The following is a 17,352-nucleotide window of genomic DNA, read 5'->3' on the forward strand; positions in this document are numbered from 1 at the left end:
AGCTGGAAGGGACCTTGGAGGTCTTCCAATCCACCCCCAGCTCAAGCAGGAGGCCCTGCGCCCTTTCAGACAAGTGTTGAGTCCAGTCCCTTCTTAAAAACCTCCAGTGATGGAGACCCACAACTTCTGTTTCCGCTGATTGTCCTTCCAGATTGCTTCTCTCCTTGGTGAGTTTCCATCTCTTGTCCTGCCCTGGGGGGGCCTTTGGAAAACAAACTGGACTCTCTTATCTCTGAGATAAGCCAGCGGACAGAAACTGGATTCAACTGCAATTCTGCTTGCTGTGAATGTTTTCTCACAAAGGCACTTCAAGCCCTTCACATCTGAACAGTGGGGGAGGGAACCTCATAGGTTTCATCCTGATTGCAAGTCGTCATAGCACCACAACGTCCTTGCTATTTTTCCAGTCTGTAGCTTTTTTATTCATTTAAGAACCTTTATATGGCCACCCACTCACTTTAAGTGACTCTGGGGCCGGGGTGTGTGTGTATGTATATCTATATCTATCTATCTATCTATCTATCTATCTATCTATCTATCTATCTATCTATCTATCTATCTATCTATCTATCTAATTTACAAATGTAAAACTGCCTTGGACCAGTGTTTCTCAACCTGGGCGACCTTAAGTCCTGTGGACTTCAACTCCCAGAATCCCCCAGCCAGCGCAGCTGCGCTGGCTGGGGGATTCTGGGAGTTGAAGTCCACAGGACTTAAGGTCACCCAGGTTGAGAAACACTGCCTTGGACTCTGATTCACTTTTGGATGCCGTTTGGAACCCGACATTAACCCGAATTTTTAAAAAATGGGGGGGGGGCGACATCCCTGACCTCAGCCTTAAAATTGCCAAGTTTGGCGAGCCCTGCTTTAAGGGAAGGGAATGCAGTGTGAGGAGGGTGTTTCAGGACATGGGCACAATCAGGGCATCCCAGCAGCCGTGGGAGGAGGTGAGGGGCAGCCCAGTCCAGCCCCCCAGAGGTTTGAAGCGTGGCCCAGATGTCCTGCCTTTTGCCCAAGGACTGTGGGGGAGGGGACGCTCTTCAGAGGTTATAAAGGAAGCGGCTTCTTATGCTCCTTTGACCATTCCAGCTTCCAGAGCTCCGGGGCCAGAGAAGCCCACCCTCCCCAAGGGCAGCGGTCAAGGAAGGTCCATTGGAAGAAGGTCCAGGGAGTAACAGGTAGGAAGACTTTATGGAGCCGGTGTGGCCACCAGGGCCCTGGATGTCTCTGGAGTCTCAACCCACCCAGGTCGAGTTTGTCCCAAAGGTGGTTTTTCAAAAGCTAATTGTTTTTTTCCCCCCTGGAAGAGGTTTTGCTTCTCATCCAAGAAGCTTCCTCAGTTCTGCCTGAACGGTGGTGGGGGAATTGGAAAGAGTATTCTCAGAGGGAGCTCTAGCCACCAGAGGACTACAAAGCACATCAATCCTTCCATTCCCCACCAGGCAGAACTGAAGAAGCTTCTCGGATGAGAAATCCCTGCAAGGGAAAAATCGAAAGTCCATCTGCCTTCCGAAAAAGCACCTTTGGGACAGAGGTCACTTTCTCTTCCTCTCTTTCTTTCTCCCTTCTTTCTCCCCTTTCTCTTTCTTTCTCCCTTCTCTCTCGTTGACTCCCCTTTCTCCTCTTCCTCCCCTCTTCCTTTCCCCCTTTCTCATTTTCCCCTTTCTTCCTCCCCTTTTTCTCACTGACTCTTTCCCCTTTCTTCCTCCCCTCTTCCTTTCTTTTTCTCCTCTCTCGTTCCCTTCTTTCTCCCTTCTTTCTCTTCCTCCCTCCCTCCTTTCTCATTTTCCCTTTTTTCTCCCTTGTTGTTGACTCTTCCTCCCTTCTCCTCTTCCTCCCTTCTCCTCTTCCTTTGCCCCTTTTTCTCATTCTCATTGACTTTCCCTTTTCTCCCCTTTCCCTTCTTTCTCCTTTCTTTCTCTTCCTCCTTTCTTTCTTTCTCCCTTCTCTCTCGTTGACTTTCTCCCCTTTCTCTTCCTTTTCCCCTTTCTCTCGTTTTCCCTTCTCTCTCCCCTTTTTCTCATTGACTCTTTCCCCTTTCTTCCTCCCCTCTTCCTTTCTCTTTTTCCCTTTCTCCCCCCTTTCTCGTTGACTCCTTTTCCCTTCTCTTTCTTCCCTTCCTCTCTCTCTCTTTCTCCTCTCTCTCTCTCTCTCTTTATGCCCCCCAGAAAAGAAGCAGGTGCGGTGGGGGCAGGGAGAAGGTAGAATTTCTGCACCAATTACAGAAAAAATCCTTTTATTCAGGCAAAACTTGAATCTACAAACATTAGAAAAGAGAAATACGTACAAAAGCTGGTCAAGGTGCTTCAAAATTTGTCTTCCTGATGCGGTGGGGAGGTCCCACTTTGGGGGGGGGAGGGGGTGGCACCTTCAAATCAGGATCAGCCACCCTGGAAAACGGGGGGGGGGAAGGGGGGGTGTTCCCAACTTTGCTGGCCCAGAGTTCAGGAGTGGCAGCTCTCAAGCTTCCCCCGCTGGGGTCCCTGGCTCCTCCTCCGAGCGGCTCAAGAGCTGGCTCAAGCACTGGCGGATTTCCTCTGGGCCACGATAGGCCTTCTTGCTGCCCCGGGGCAACTGGCGGCAGGACGAGAGGTTGAGGTAGGTGAGGGCAGGACAGCTGGCAATCAGGCTCCTGGCATGATGAAGAAGAGGAGGAGGAGGACTTCCCTTAGGCCAGTGTTTCTCAACCTTGGCAACTTGAAGATGTCCGGACTTCAACTCCCAGAATTCCCCAGCCAGCGAATGCTGGCTGGGGAATTCTGGGAGTTGAAGTCCGGACATCTTCAAGTTGCCAAGGTTGAGAAACACTGTCCTAACCACTGCTGGGGAATTCTGGGAGTTGAAGTCCGGACATCTTCAAGTGGCCAAGATTGAGAAACACTGCCTTAGGGCCATTACAAGGTTACAGGCCTCGACTTACAACCACAATTTATGTTGCTGAGACAGTTGTTAAGTGAGTTCTGCTCCATTTTTTCACCTTTTTTTTTTGTTGCCAAAGTTGTCAATTAAATCATTGCAGTCATTAAGTTAGTAACACGGTTGTTAAGTGAATCTGGCTCCCCCAATTGATTTTGCTTGTCAGAAGGTCGCAAAAGGGGGGGGGGGACGGGAAGACACACTGCAACCGTCATAAATATGAGTCAGCTGCTAAACATCTGAATTTCGCATCAGTGAGGATGCTGCAATGGTTGTTAAGTGGGAAAGACGGTTTTTCTCAGTTGCCGTTATAACTTCAAACCGGTCACTGAATGAACGGTTGTAATTGAAGGACAGCCTGGATTCTTTTCTACCTTGCAAAATGCCTCTTGAGTGGGGGTGGGGGGGGACTCTGGCCGTGTTGCAGCAGAGAAGCCGCCTCAGGGATTCTGGGCGTCAAAGTCCATCGGTCGAAAGGTCTCTGGGCATCGTGGAGCCCCCTCCTCCTCCATGGGAATAGAATGAGCTGGGACCTTGGAGGTCTTCTAGTCCAGCCTCCTGCTGAAGCAGGGGAACCTATACCGTTTCAGACTGGCTAGATCGGGAGTGTCAAACTCGACTTCAATGAGGCATTAGGGTTGTGTTTGACCTGGGGGGGGGGGGCGGGATGGCAGGGCCAGCTTGATGTCACGGGGGGGGGGGGGGGGGCTGTGGTGGCATCAATGCTCTGCCAGTAAAAATGGGCTCCCAATCTCCGTTTCTGGCCGGGACAGCCTCCTGCAGCCTCTGCCAGGGAGAAGGGAGCTCGGGATGGCCGCTTCACGTTCGCTGGCAGGGGGCTGCAGGAGGCTGTTCAGCCAGAAACGGAGATTGGGATTTCCTGGCAGAGGCACCGCAGAAGGCCGGTCCTTCACTGTTTCCTGGCCGGCCCCGTGGGGCAGATCCAACCCAGAGGCCTTGAGCCGGGCACCCCTGGCCTAGATTCCTCTTAAAAACATCCCTTGGCATTGGCCTCCCCAAGAGGGCCAGGGCCTCCGAGCCTCAGAGAGCGCTTCCCCCCCCTCCCCAACCAGCCGGCCTCCCCGTAGCCAAGCCCCCGAAGGCACCAGCGGGGTTCCTGGCCATGCCAATTTCTGGAGGGCACAACTGGCGTGATGCCCCCAACGCCCAAGCGTACGGATCTCCAGATGCCCCTGTGAGTCTCCCTCCTTTCGTGGCACCAGAGGTTGAAGCAGCAAGGAAGGAGGGAGGACGGCGGGCACTGCCCGGCTCACCTGACGGTCCTGAGGGCGACCTTGGTCCCCGTGAGGCTGAGGAAGCGCAGCTGCGGTGCCCCCGCCTCTCCCCCTCCCTGGGCGAAGGCAGCCATGGCCTGCTCCAGGTCTTCCTCGCTGAAGCTCTGGCTGGTCAGGTCCAGCTCCCGCAGGCTGTGCCGCCACTTCCAGGTGAGGAGGGGGCTGCCTTCCAGGGGCCGGGAGAGGCTGCTGTCACTGTAGTGCAGGCCCAGGTAAAGCTGCTCCAGATCTGCAGGAAATGCTTCGGAGGTCAGCAGGCCCCAGGACCCCCGCAGCCCCCCCCCCGAAGAGGCCCCAGGGAGAGGGTCTCGAAAAGGCCCGTCCCACCCGGGCACCATCCTCTTGGGGGCACAAGGGGCGGATGACCGGCTGCTCCCCCAATCCACACAAGGACCCAGGAACTCCCAACTGCTCCCGATGGGACGATCTGCTAAGGAGCCAGAAGCTGCTATCCAGCCCCCTGCATGGAAGACCCTTTCCAGTCAATCAACTGGAGTAGAGCTGGAAGGGACCTCGGAGGTCTTCTAGTCCAACCCCCTGCCCAAGCAGGAGACCCTCTACCATTTCAGACAAGTGCCTGTCCAGTCTCCTCCAGTGATGGAGCCCCCACAGTCTCTGGAGGGAAGCCATTGATGAATCATTCAGGAAATTTCTCCTTCATTCCAGGGTGCTCCCCTCCTTGATTAGTTTCCATCCATTGTTTCTTGTCTGGCCTTCAGGTGCTCTGGAGAATAGCTTGACCCCCTCCTCTTTGTGGCAGACCCTCAGGTAGTGAAATGCTGCCATCAAGTCCCCCCCTCCTCCCGTCCTCCTCTTCTCGAGACCAGCCATGCCCGGTTCCTGCGACCCTTTTTCCTCTGTTTAGCCCCCAGGCCCCTCGTCTTCCTCCCTATCAGATTGGCTCCCCCACTGCAGGGGCTGAGAGTCGCGGGGTGGGGGGGAGGAATTCTCCCTCCTGGTCTCAGGGGGCCTCCATAAGCCTCAACCCATCCACCCTCTGAGGAGCCCCAGTTAAAAGCTTCTGCCAGCCAAGCTTTTGGCTCAGTTTTGGGTTCCTCCCCAGTAGCGTTAAAGCCCCCCGCAGCCAGGCAGTGAAGGGGAGGGGAGGGCCCTTCCCCTTTGGTGGGCGATGCCATTCATGCCACCCGTTTGGTGGGGAGGTAGAGCATCAGGCTGGGACCCAGGAGCCCGAGTCCTGCCAGGCTCCATGCCAGCTGGGTGAGCTTCGCTCAGCCCTGCCAGGAGGAGGCTGGGGCACAGCGCTCCCACAACACCCAGCTCCCCTCCCTTCTTCTGCAGGGCCCACTTTCCCACACCCAGGCCCGCCAAGGGGGGGGTGGGGCGACCTGGCTGCCTGGGCACAGGGGGGAAGTGGCTTTTCTGCACCCACCTGGGCAGGGCAGCTGCTCCAGCCCCTCGGGCGTCACGCGGACGCAGCCACGCAGGTCGAGGACACGGAGGCGGCTGGAGGTGCTCAGAATCCGGCAGAGCATGTGGTTGTCCACGTAGGAGAAGGCCGTGGTGGCCAGGCACAGCTCCTCCAGCTGCGGGAAGCCCGGGGACGGGGGGAAGAGCTGGGGGGCTGCTTTGGGTAGTAGGTGAGGTTGAGCAGACGCAGCACCTGTGGGGGGCAAGAGGAGTGGGCAGCCACTGGCAGGCCACGGAAACCGGCCCCCGCCCCTGGGGCAGCCCCCCGCCCAGCAGCAGCCAGGAAGTCACATTCTGACTTGGGGAGGGGGCAAGAGCGACCCCCACCCACCTGCAGCTGTGCACAGGCAGCCTGGAGCTGTTCAATGGGCAGCTGGAACTCCTGGGTGCTTTGCTCGATTTCGGCATTCACCTCCAGCAGCCGCAGGTCCGGGCAGCAGCCGCCCTGGGGAGGGGGGGATAATGGGGGGGGTGGCACCAGAGACAGATGAAGAGGTTCGGTCAGCTCCGGAAGTCCCAGTGCAGGAGGGGCTCCCTGGAGGGCTCTGCCCAACACAAGCCACCAGCTGCCTGCTGCCCCCGCCAGGCGCCAAGCAACTAGAAACTCCCACAGTTGGTCTCTTGACGAACTCCGCAGTGCAGGAATCTCCCCAGAGCGTCTGCCTCCCCTTGGAATGGACAGGTATCCCCCCCCCGAGCACCTGGACTTCTCCCGCCCCCGGGGTCTTAACACCCCCCCCCGTCAGCACCTCGACTAAGACCATAATTGACACCCCCAAATTTGTGGCTGGGGCGGCTGTTAGAATTCTGCCCCATTTTACAACCTTTCTTGCCCCCGTTGTTAAGCCAATGGCTGCAATTGTTACATGAGTAACATGGCCGTTAAGTGAATCGGGGTTCTCCAGTGACTAGGCTTGTCAGAAGGTCACAAAAGGGGATCAAATGACCCCGGGACAGCGGTCATAAGTACGAGTCAGCTGACAAGTGTTTAAATTTTGGGTCGTGAAAAAGTCATGTCCCTTTTTCAATGCCGTTCTAACTCCAAAGGGTCACTAAACTCACCGCTGTAAGAAGAGGACTCTCCCTGCCCCAAACTGGAAGCCAGGCGTGGATGCCGTTCCTGCAAGGCCCCCCCATCGACTCCAGTGGCCGCAGTTCCTTCCGGGGCCCCAGAGGGGCTGGGCTGCCAAGGGGTCCCCGGGGGCACCTAAAAGGGCTCCAGGGGCAGCCACCAACATCCATGTCTAGACGGAAACTGCGGCCAGTGGGCAGAGCCCCCCCCCCACCGCCAGGCCGGTGCCCCTGGGGGAAGGGGCTTCTCCGTCTGGGGCGTCAGGGCCGGCCTCCGCAGGTCACCCGCTCTGCTTACCACCAGGAGAGCCAAGATGGCACTCATGCGGCTGCTGTAGCTCAGGGAGAGCTGCTCCATGCGGGCACCGGCCGTTTCCAGGAAGCTGGTGAGCGCCCAAGGGTCCACCTGGGGAGGCAGGAAACAGCCCGAGAGCTGCTGGTCGTCCCCTCCGTCCTCCAGCAGAGCCCCCTTCCCAAGCAGGCTGGGGCTGCCAGGGCCCTGGGGGCAGGGACACACACACACACCCCCTGGCAAAGCCTCACCTGGGAGCCCTGCAGGTTCAGGTTGACCAGTCCTGGGCAGGAGGTGGCCAGCAGGCAAAGGAGCTCGGCGGTCACCCCCCTGCAGTGGGAGAGGTGCAGGGCCCTCAGGTGGGGGCTGGAGGCGGCCAGAGCCTGCAAAGACAGGGCGGGGGTGGGGCTCAGCTCCCTCGACCCCCTCTCGCGGGCGGAGGGCAGGAACGGGGCCGCCCAGGAGACCCACCGGCCCCCGACCCACCTGCAGAACGGCCGGGACCAGGCTCTTCCAGTGGCTGAGCCTGAAGTCGTGCAGGAGGGAGAACCTGCGGAGCACAGAAGGTCATCGGTTCGGGTCCGGGAACCTGGGGGGGGGAGGTCGGAAAGGGACGGGGGGGGGCGTCCTCTTCCTCACCTGTGGGCGGCCAACCACTCCAGGGTGCCCAGCGCCCTCTTCTGCTGCGCCGGCGACCACTTCTGCCCCGGGGCCGCCCAGCAGTGCCCCAGCGACACCCGCCGCCACAGCACCGGCGCCGCCGCCGCCCGAGACCACAGCCGGCACACGCAGGCCGCCCTGGGGGGGGAGAGGGGGGGGTCAGGCGGGGGGTTCCCGCGGCGCCAACCTCGCCGCCCTCGCCCCCCCCGGGCACTCACCGGCAGAGGAAGGGCACGGCGCCCCCCTCGGAGGCCCCCACCGCCAGGACGCGCACCAGCAGCTCCAGCGGCAGCCGGGACCCCCAGCCGCTGCCCCCGCCCCCCGCCGGACCCCCGCCCGCCTCGGCCACGCGCCGCCTCTTGCGCGGCCCCCCCCGCGCCGCCCCCCCGCCCTCCTCGGGCACCAGCAGCAGCGCCGCCCCCTCCTCCGCCGCCTCCAGCACCACCAGCCGCGGCCCCCCCGCCGCCCCCAGACCCCGCCTCGCCCGCCGCCTCTTGCGGGGGGGCCCCGGGCAGCCTCTCCGCCGCATGGCCGCTCGGCCCGCCCCCTCCATCCCCCCGGGGGGGGAGGCGCGCGAAGGAGGCCGGGAAGGGTGGGGGGCGGGGACACGGCCGCCGCCCCTCCCTCCGCACGCGGCCCCCCCTCCCCCGGTAGACTGCGCCCGCCGCTGGAGGCTCGGCCAGGTGAGGAGGGGCGCGCAGGGGCGGGACGGGGGGGGCACTGGGAGATGATGCTGAGCCCCGAGAGCTCCAGGGAATTCCCCCCCCCGTCCCTCTTTGGCCCCGGCGCTCTCCGGGTTCCGGGCTGGGCAGGTGGGGGGTCTTCGGGAGCCCCCTCCCCCCCCCGGAGAAAGGGAAGTGGCCGGGTGGGCGGGGCTCTGGAGGAAATACGCCCCTCCCCCCGGGGCCAAAGCTGATGGGCTGCGCCTCCCCCCCCTTCCTTGCCGGCAGCAGAGGGGGAGGGGAGGGGGGGGTCTGGGCGGGGGGGAGGGGTCCCTCCTGAGAACGGCTGGCGGGGGGGGCAGGAAATGTAGCTTGAATAGCCCCCCCTCACCCCCCCGGGCGTCCCGGGAGAGCCTGGCGGGGCTGCGCTGGGCGAGTCCGTGGAGTTTGGACTGGATGGATGGGGAACCCAGGCGTGGCTGGGCGGGTTCCTTCCCTCACTTTGCCCGGAGGAGGAAGGAGGAAAGCAGCCTGACCCCAAGGCCTGCTCGGTGGCCGGGAGGGAGCCAGGAAAGCCCCCTCCCCCTTTTGGTGGGAAACCCCCCCCCAATCATGCAGCCCCAGGACTTGCCCCACAGCCAAAGGCCTCCGGGACCTCCAGGCCCCAATCCTGAGTCCTTGGGACAAGAGCAGTGGAGGGGAGGGGGGAAGTGAGCAAAGGCAGCCCCCTCCCTCCCTTGACCCCTCCCTGATCTAAGTGCCCGGTGCCACCCCGGGCACTGCCAGGTCTTCTCCAGGCTCGGGAGCTGAGCAGGGCCCAGCCTGCTTTGCCCTTGGAAGAGCTGTCGCCAGGCCCAAGGCCAGGGGGGCACGGGAGGGGCTGCTGAGGGGCTGCTGAGACCCTTTCACGGGGGGGGGGGGGGAGGGTCCGTCCTGTAGCTGAGCTGCTTGGCATAAAGGAGGGTTAACTTTAAAAATGAAATCACCGGATCGGCCCTTTTTTCAGACCCCAGGCTGACCCTCCCCCCCACCCCCCCCAGGACCAGCCGTGAGAAGGTCAGAGGGCATTTTTCGGCTGCCCTGGCACTGGCTGGGCTCTCCGGGACTGGAGGATCTTTCCAGACTTGCTAACCATGGAGGTTGCGGAGGGAGGGAGGAATGCAGGCTGTGCTTTTCACCACTCTGTGCTGCCAGCCCAGCCAGAGCTACAGGCCCCCCTGATCTTCTTAGAGGACTAAGCAGAAGACAAGGCGGCACGAGGCTTCGGGGGGGGGGAGGGGAGGGGGGGGCTGCAGGGTGTCTTGGCAGAAACTAACACCTGGAATTTTTCTTCCCCAAAGCTGCCTGGGCATGCCCATGCCAGGCTCCTTCCCTGGAATTCCAACCGTCGACTGACTGAAATCCAGGAAGAGGATTGGCCTCCAGGCTGGGTAAGAAGGGCGTCGTTCTGGGGGTCCCTCCGTCCCCCTCCCCTCTGCCCCCCCCCACCCTTATGTCTCTGCTCCTGCCTGGCCCCAGGGCTCCCGGAGTCTCCACTTTGGCAGTCCCTCCGCCAGCAAAAAGCCCCCCCCCTATGCCCTCCTCGCCTCTCACCCCACAGGCCCTCTGGGTCACGCCAGGCCTTCCTCCTCCTCCTCCTCCGGAGCGCTTGCTCAGACCCAGGGCAGCTGGCTCACCCTTCTGCCCACTTCACCCATTGTGTGCAGAGGCCCAGCTGCCTTCAGTCTCTTCCCCTTTAAAAAAGGGGGTGCAGGTTCAGCAAATGGAGTAAGTGAAAGAGTCCTCAGTTCAGGCCAAGCGAAGCCTCTGCTCCTTTGAGAGCAGTCCTTAGTAACCCCCCCCCTGCTCTCCTGGCTGGAGAATTCTGGGAGTTGAAGTCCACAAGTCTTCAAGTTGCCAAGTTTGGGGACCCCTGTTCTAAGCCATCACAGTTGGAGACTCCTGGCCAAAGGAAAGCAACCTCTGGTCCTGCCCCACAGAGGGTGGGCATTCCCCGGCCCTCCCTGCTTGGCAGCTGGAGACCGGAGGGTGGCCCTTGGTGACTTCCTCTCCCCACACAAGCCCTCAAGATGTCGTCGAGCTCCCCACGCAGCCCGGCCATCCTTCCCCACGTGCTGGTGGCCCTCTTTGGGATGGGCTCCTGGGTCTCCGTCAACTCCCTCTGGGTGGAGCTGCCCGTGGTGGTGAAGAGGCTGCCGGAAGGTGAGTGAGGGACGCCTGGGGGGTGGGGGGAGCCTGTTTGCCTGGCAGGTGGGCAATGGGGGAACAGGGGAAGCTACTTGGCTGCCATCCGGAGAAGCGGGAGGGGAGGGGTCTGCCAGGGAAGGGATGCAGCTGCATGGCTTTCGGGGGGAGAGGGGAGGACAGGCTTTGGGGGGGGGAACTGGGGGGGAAATGCCCAGCCAGTGACTGCTAACTGCCCCCCCCCCAAAAAAAGAGTGGAGAACTGCTGGCGTATTTAGGACCGGAGAGTGAAGAATGGGATGGACGGAAGGGTAGAGTAGAAGAGAGCAGAATAAACAGAGCTGGAAGGGATCTTGGAGGTCTTCTAGTCCAGTGTTTTTCAACCTTGGCAACTTGAAGATGTCCGGACTTCAACTCCCAGAATTCCCCAGCCAGCATTCGCTGGCTGGGGAATTCTGGGAGTTGGAAGTCCAGACATCTTCAAGTTGACAAGGTTGAGAAACACTGTTCTAGTCCAACCCCCTGCTCAAGAAGGAGGCCCTGTACAAGGAGGGCCCAACTTTAAGACTTGGGCACTTCAACTCCCAGAATTCCCCATTCAGCAGAGCTGGTGCCAGAGCCCCCCCTTGGTGAGAAACTGCCGGGCGCCTGGGCTGGCACGGTTGCCCCTTCTCTTTCCACAGGCTGGAACCTGCCCGCTTTCCTCTCCGTCCTCATCGCCCTGGGGAACATCGGCCCGGTGAGCGTGGCCCTGGTCCACCGCTTCGCCCCCAAGAGGCTGAAGGAGCAGGGCCTGATCCACGCCATCCAGGCCACGGCCATAGCCACGGCGGTGCTCCTCGCCCTCCTGTGGGACCGCACCGCCCTGGTGGCCGGGGAGCCGCGCAGCGTGGCCTTCCTGGCGCTGGCCTTCCTGCTGGCGCTGGCCTGCTGCACCTCCAACGTCTCCTTCCTGCCCTTCATGTACCAGTTCCCCCCGCTCTTCATCCGCTCCTTCTTCATCGGGCAGGGCCTGAGCGCCCTCCTGCCCTGCGTGCTGGCCCTGGGGCAGGGCGTGGGGCAGCTGGAGTGCCTCAACAACACCTGGGGGAACGCTTCCCAGCCCCGCTACCTGCAGGAGAACTTCTCCGCCGGCACCTACTTCTGGCTGCTGGTGGCCCTGCTGGCGCTCTCCGCCCTGGCTTTCCTGGCGCTGGTCCTCTGGCAGGGCCGCCGGGGGCCCCCGGGAGACGGGGCCCCTCCCGAGGAGAGGAGGGACCCGGAGGAGGAGGAGGCCTTCCCCTTGCGTGACGACAGCGACCCGGCCTTGCGTGGCGGCACTGCCGAGGGGGCCCCCCGTGGCAGGGACTCGGCCCCTCCCCTGACCTTCTGGACGGGCAGGAACCTCTACCTGCTGGGCCTCCTGGGGGTCTCCAACGCCCTGACCAACGGGGTGCTGCCCTCGGTCCAGAGCTACTCCTGCCTGCCCTACGGCAACACCGCCTACCATCTCTCGGTCGTCTTCGGCAACATCGCCAACCCCGTCGCCTGCTTCGGCGCCATGTTCCTCCTGTGTCGGTGAGGCTCGGGGGGCTCCTGGCTGGGGAGGGGGCAGCTACGCTCGTCTAGCAAGGGAGGAGAGGGCAGCGGGAGGGGCTGTTCCCTTGTCCTCCCCCCTCGGCCATCGCCTCTTGGTCTCCCTGGGAGGGTCAGCACACAGGGGGTTTGGGAGGGGGGTGTGGAGCCTGCCTGGGCCTGGCACAGACCCCTCCCCAGCCCTCCGTTCTCTCTCCCTCTTCCAGGTCATCCCTGGTCCTCAGCCTCATCTCAGCCGCCGGATGCGTCTTTGGGGTCTACCTGATGGTGCTGGCGGCCCTCAGCCCCTGCCCCCCACTGCTAGGCAGCCACGCGGGGGTGGCTCTTGTGGTGAGTGGAGGGCACCGAGGATGGGGGGGCAACTGCCACGTGGTCTTCCTCCCCCCCCCCCAAGCCTTTCCTCTCCAAGTCCTCCTTTTCCCGCGAGGGGGGAGCCACTTGGGCAAAGTGGCACCCAAAGCAGGACCCCCCCCTCCCAGCCCCCACCCCCCTTTGACCCTGGAGCCACCGGGGCTGCTGCAGGGCCAGCTGGCCTCCCTTGCAGGGAGGTTGTGAAGACCCCCCTAAGGCTGCTGGGTTCGTGCCATTCAGGGGGATCTTCCAACAACAGCCCTGCGAGGGAGGCTGGTTCTCCTCTCCCCAGGAGCCTCCGTTGCCAAAGGGAGACTCGTTCCTGGATCTTCCCCAGGAATTGTAGATAACCCCCCCCCCCGCGTCTCCAGAAACGCCCCTCCCCCACTGCCCCCTCCCCTTTGCAAGAGGTTCATAAAACGGAGGGCAGAAAAAGACCCCTGGGGGCTGCCCACAGTCTTGTCTGTTTCTGTTTCCTTTTAAATGTCGTTTTTGATTATTTTTATTTCTTGCAGTGAGGTGGAATAAGTAAATAATAAACTTCCTTCCTTCCTGTTGAGGGATGAAGCTCGGTTCCTTGGGGGGGCTGAGCCTCTGCTGGACGTGGGCTCAAAGCTTCCGCTGCTCCCTCTCTCTCTGTCTGTCTGCCTGTCAGATGACAGGTGGGCTTCTCCGGAGGGTCTCTAACTCGGCCGTCTCTCCCGTCCCCGCAGGTGCTGGCCTGGACCTTCTTCTCCGGCCTCTTTGCCTACGTGAAGGTGGCCATCAGCAGCCTCCTGCATGAAGCCGGCCACGCAGGCCTCCTCTGGTGCGGGGCCGTCATCCAGGCGGGCTCCCTGCTGGGGGCTTTGGTTATGTTCCCCCCCACCAGCATCTACCACCTCTTCAAGAGTGGACGGGACTGCGTGGACAACTGCGGGGCCTGAGGGGGGGGGGCGGAGGGAGGCCCCTGCAGCTCTGCCTCCGAGGACCCCCGGCTCCCCCTCGGGACGCCTGCCCCCTTTTGGGAGGTGAGCCAGAGCTTCTCCAGGCCCTTCCGCGGCTCTCACACCCAGCTACCTCAGGCCAAGCTGGGCCTCTGCCCGGCTGCCCCAGGGGTCCATCAGGAGTGGGGCCTTCCGGGGGCGGCTTCATCTCCACCCAGCCTGGCAGCTGAAAGGGGGGCCTCCCCAGGACAGCAGATTTGCCCCCCGGGGGGGGAGTGGGATCCGCTGCCCTGAGCCCCTTGAGGAGGCTGCCACCCCGGAAGGGAGAGGGGGAGCTTTGGGGGTCCTGCTCTGCGCTTGGGGGGCGTTTGCCTGTGGCTGATGCTGGGAACAGGCGGGTGCTGCTGGGTGGAGTGAAGATGATCCTCAAGTTACGACCGTCATGGAGCCTCCCCACCATCTTGTAACACGTGACGGCCGGAAAGAGAGTCAGCCCCTGACCCGCCCATTCCTCACTTCCTTTGTGGCCGTTGTTAAACGAACAGTTGTAGGCATTAAGCAAGGCCTAAGCAAATTATTGGAGATTACGTGACCCCGGGGCACTGCTACCGTCATAAATATGAGTCACTCACCAAGGGTCGAAATTTGGATCAGGCGGCCAAGGGTGGCTGTGTGGTGTGCGGTTGTAACTTCAGGTGGTCACTAAGTGGATGTGAAGGAGCCTCCTTGCCAGGCGCCTGGGCTGCACTCACCGGCTGCCGTCGGACTTTTGAATCTGGGCTAGAAGCCCCCCCCCCCCCCCGCAAGGAGCTTTGTCGGAACATCACTTAGTGACCGTTTTAAGTTGAGGACTAGGTGGTTCTGGGGGTGACCCGGCTCCCCACAGAGGCAGCAGAGCAAGAGCTTCCCAAACTCCCCCCTTCGTCCCCCCCCACGTGGGTCTTTGCTTCCCCATCTCCCCCTCCCCCCAAATAATTGCTGGATCCAGAGAGCGGGGGGTGGGGGGGAGCTGCCCCAGGACTTCCTTGCCTTTTAAAAAATGACTTTCCTAGGCGTTTTTTCCTTTTACGTGTATTTTTGTACTTTTTTATCTTGTTTGTATACACTGGAAACAGAATAAAACTTTTTAATTAAAACCAAGGATTGTTTTTGAGAGAGCAACTGTGCCCCTCCCCCCCCGGCTCCTCTGCCAGGACCCCCAAGCAGCTACTTTGCCAGTGGGGGGAGGTGGGCTACCTGAGTGGTCCTGTTTCTGGAAGTCCACTGCCCCCCCACCCCCCAGAGCCTGCAGCTTCCCTTCTCCCAGGGGCTGCCCCAAAGAAGAGGAGGGAGCTGGACTAGAAGACCTCCAAGGTCCCTTCCAGACTTCTATTCTAGCCCTTATTCTATTTTCTATTCCATATTATTTTCCATTCCATATTTCTATTCTATAGTATGCTATTCCACTATATTCTATTTTCTACTCTATTCTGTATTCTATTCCGTTGCATTCCTTCTGCAGGATTCCCCCCCCCCTTTCTGGGCTTTGGGCCCCCTTTGGCACTGCATCATTCCTGGGAAGAGGGGGGGGGGCGTGATGTGGGGTCAGCTGGCCTTTCCTTGCTCCCACAGAGCCCGCCCTCCATGGCTTTGGCATCAGCCTCTGGGTGGGTGGGGGGGAAGTTTCTGCCCTTCTACTCCATCATTGCCTAGAAATCCAGTGGGGGGGACGACTGGGGGGGAACTCCCTCTTCTTCTTGCTTGGTTCTGCTGCAGTTCGTTGCTCTGAGAGCTTAAATCATTTGCTTAATACCACGATGGTGTAATTCCCTCGTTCTCTCAGCCCCCCCTCCCTGCCAGAGACCCCTCCCCTCGCAGCCGCCTGGGTGGGGTCTGAGGAGGCTTTGCCTTTGAAGCCCGCCTGCTGTGGGGTGTGGCATGAGGAGGGGGAGCTGCCTCCAAAGGGCAGCCAAAGTCCTTGGCAGATGGTGCCAGCCAGCCCTGCCCCTTCTCCGGACCCAGAGCTGTGCTGCCAGCTCAGCTGGACCCACGGCAGAGGCAGAAGGGAGGCAGGGGGGGCTCCTGCGAGGATGGATCGGGAAAGGGATCTGCAATTTCTTTCTCTCTTTGTGACGGTGGGAAGTGAGCCGAGGCCTCCTGCTTATAGTTCACACGCCCTGCAAAGCCCCCCATTCCAGAGTGGACGACTGGGGGGGGCAGAGGGGGGGGCCTGGATGGTTTGGGTAGAATTGGTTCCCTCAATGGCCATCAAATACAACGCTGGACAACCATTTTTCTCAGCTGTTTTGCTTCCCGGAAAACTTTTGCCGGTCGTGACAGACCCCTTCAAACACACACATAACTTTGGGATGACTTATCACCTGGGAATGTTGAGAAATATAAAATCAGCTTTTAATGAGTATAATGTATTTAACCTTATAAATGTTTCCGACACTCTGGCTGAGCTCAAGGGGGCCAAAAGAAAAGGAAGGAATAGGAAGGAAGGAAAAGTTAAAGAAGGGGAAAGAAATAGCACACGCACTGGGCACCACTGTTGTGTAATAAATTATGGGGGGGCAAAGCGTGGTGGGTGCTTAAGTATTATGTCAATTTGCATAGCTGCCTATCCCAGGGTGGGGGGGGGGCTCTGAGCAGTGGACACAAACACAGAACAACAAAATCACCCAAACCAGTAAAAACCATGAAATCGATATAAAAGCTATGAAGTGCCCCATAATCCGAGGGAGGGAGAGCCCCCTCGGTTGCCCTGAGGATCGTTAATGCCCCACTAACCCTCCCCTTTCGGAACGGTTCTTGGGATCAGCTCCGGCATCTCCCCAGCCTCCATCAGCCGGATCTTTCATTGATCTGAGCTGATCTGTATCATCGGTTTCCCAGCTACCCCCACCTGCCTGCCTGCCTGCCTTCCACCTTGGAAAGGCAGCCCTGGTGCCAGGGTCCAATGAGGCAACCGGAGCCGCAGGGCAGAGGCTTCGCTGGCCTAGGAGCCCTCCTGCAGAGTGGGCAGCCGGGGGGGCCTCGGTTCTCCATCCGGGGCTTTGAGGAAGAAGTGGGAGGAATAGTGATCAGATCTGCAGAAAACCCGATGATGGTCTCGAAGGGGAGGGGGGGAAGCATTCACAATCTCCATAGCGTTAAGGGAGGGGTTTGGAAACGTAGCCAAGGACAATAACATTTACAGTCCAAAAGGTCATCTAGTCCAACCACTCCTTTGGCATCCATGGAGGGCCTGGTGCCAGATCTCCTGGGCAAACTCCTCCTCTTGTCTGCCCCCCTTCCAGTTTTTCTCCACTCCTTTTTGAAATGCAGCGGAAGAAACAGACGCAGCACCTGAAAGGTGGCCTAATTGGCCCTGCCAGGTGAGCCTCCTTCAACATCCAAGAAAGGAAACCCCCAACTCCATTTCTTTAGAGAAAAGGCACTTTTGCTGGATATGAAAACTCTGAAAATGAAGCAAGATCTGAAGCAAAAAAGCGTGAACTTGTACATATTGAAAGTTTACCCAAATCCCCCCCCCCAGATACCCCGACCCAATGGCCAGTCTCCAACCCCCGAGGGGGTCACGTGGGGCGCATCTACAGGTGGCCTCATCCAGCTGGTACGCAGAGACGGCTGGCCTTGACCAGACCCAAACAGGAGCCCCCAGCAGGCACAGGAGGGGAGGAGAACAAAACTCCCTTTTTTCGCGATATCTCCACCTGCCCAATTCTCCTCCCAAACCCCATGGACCCCCTCCCTCCCCGTTACTATGGCAGCCGATAGCAAGCAAGCGAGACAGGAGCTGACAGGCAGGTTAACCCGTCCAGGAGGCTTCTGGGGATGCAGATCTCCATCGCTTTGGCCTCTCCAGCTGCTGCCTGCTCTGGTTCTGCTGATGTCGGCTGGTTCTCTTGTGCTACCCACACCCGATCTTCCCAGGCCTCTGCTGTGTTCAAAATTCAGATGCTTGGCAACTGACTTGTACTTATGACCGTTGCTCTACCTCAAGGTCA

General features: G+C 60.3%; 2 protein-coding genes across 3 annotated transcripts; one reads left to right on the forward strand and one right to left on the reverse strand.

Annotated features, from left to right (window-relative positions):
- Positions 1-2,219: 2,219 nt before the first annotated feature.
- Positions 2,220-8,191, reverse strand: FBXL6 (F-box and leucine rich repeat protein 6). The gene is given in 10 exon segments (XM_087703528.1): positions 2,220-2,632; positions 4,191-4,440; positions 5,602-5,775; positions 5,778-5,832; positions 5,971-6,084; positions 7,009-7,116; positions 7,254-7,385; positions 7,489-7,552; positions 7,642-7,800; positions 7,881-8,191. Coding segments are annotated over 10 exon segments (1,539 nt in total). The 3' UTR covers positions 2,220-2,460.
- A 62-nt stretch (positions 8,192-8,253) lies between these two features.
- Positions 8,254-14,500, forward strand: LOC106537971 (solute carrier family 52, riboflavin transporter, member 2). Of its 2 annotated transcripts, none has more exons than XM_087706565.1 (6): positions 8,254-8,345; positions 9,665-9,754; positions 10,385-10,526; positions 11,192-12,065; positions 12,290-12,413; positions 13,148-14,500. In XM_087706565.1, exons 3-6 carry the CDS (start codon positions 10,394-10,396, stop codon positions 13,358-13,360), a joined length of 1,344 nt encoding a protein of 447 aa, XP_087562691.1. In that variant the 5' UTR covers positions 8,254-8,345; positions 9,665-9,754; positions 10,385-10,393; the 3' UTR covers positions 13,361-14,500. The 2 variants fall into 2 exon arrangements, with proteins under 2 accessions (XP_087562691.1, XP_087562690.1); XM_087706564.1 differs by lacking the exon at positions 8,254-8,345 and adding an exon at positions 8,664-8,915.
- The last annotated feature ends 2,852 nt before the right edge of the window (positions 14,501-17,352 follow it).

This window comes from Thamnophis sirtalis, unplaced genomic scaffold (assembly GCF_051295495.1).
Source record: "Thamnophis sirtalis isolate CommonGarterSnake01/CBP01778 unplaced genomic scaffold, rThaSir2_p1.2 scaffold_2, whole genome shotgun sequence".
Classification (NCBI taxonomy): domain Eukaryota; kingdom Metazoa; phylum Chordata; class Lepidosauria; order Squamata; family Natricidae; genus Thamnophis; species Thamnophis sirtalis.

What these genes read in the sequence shown, in the direction of transcription:
- LOC106537971 (XM_087706564.1), top strand. Translation starts at nt 8,781, where the DNA reads ATGGATGGGGAACCCAGGCGTGGCTGGGCGGGTTCCTTCCCTCACTTT. An exon ending in GGTGAAGAGGCTGCCGGAAG is followed by an intron (nt 10,527 to 11,191) that starts GTGAGTGAGGGA and finishes CTCTTTCCACAG; the next exon opens with GCTGGAACCTGCCCGCTTTC. An exon ending in GCCATGTTCCTCCTGTGTCG is followed by an intron (nt 12,066 to 12,289) that starts GTGAGGCTCGGG and finishes TCCCTCTTCCAG; the next exon opens with GTCATCCCTGGTCCTCAGCC.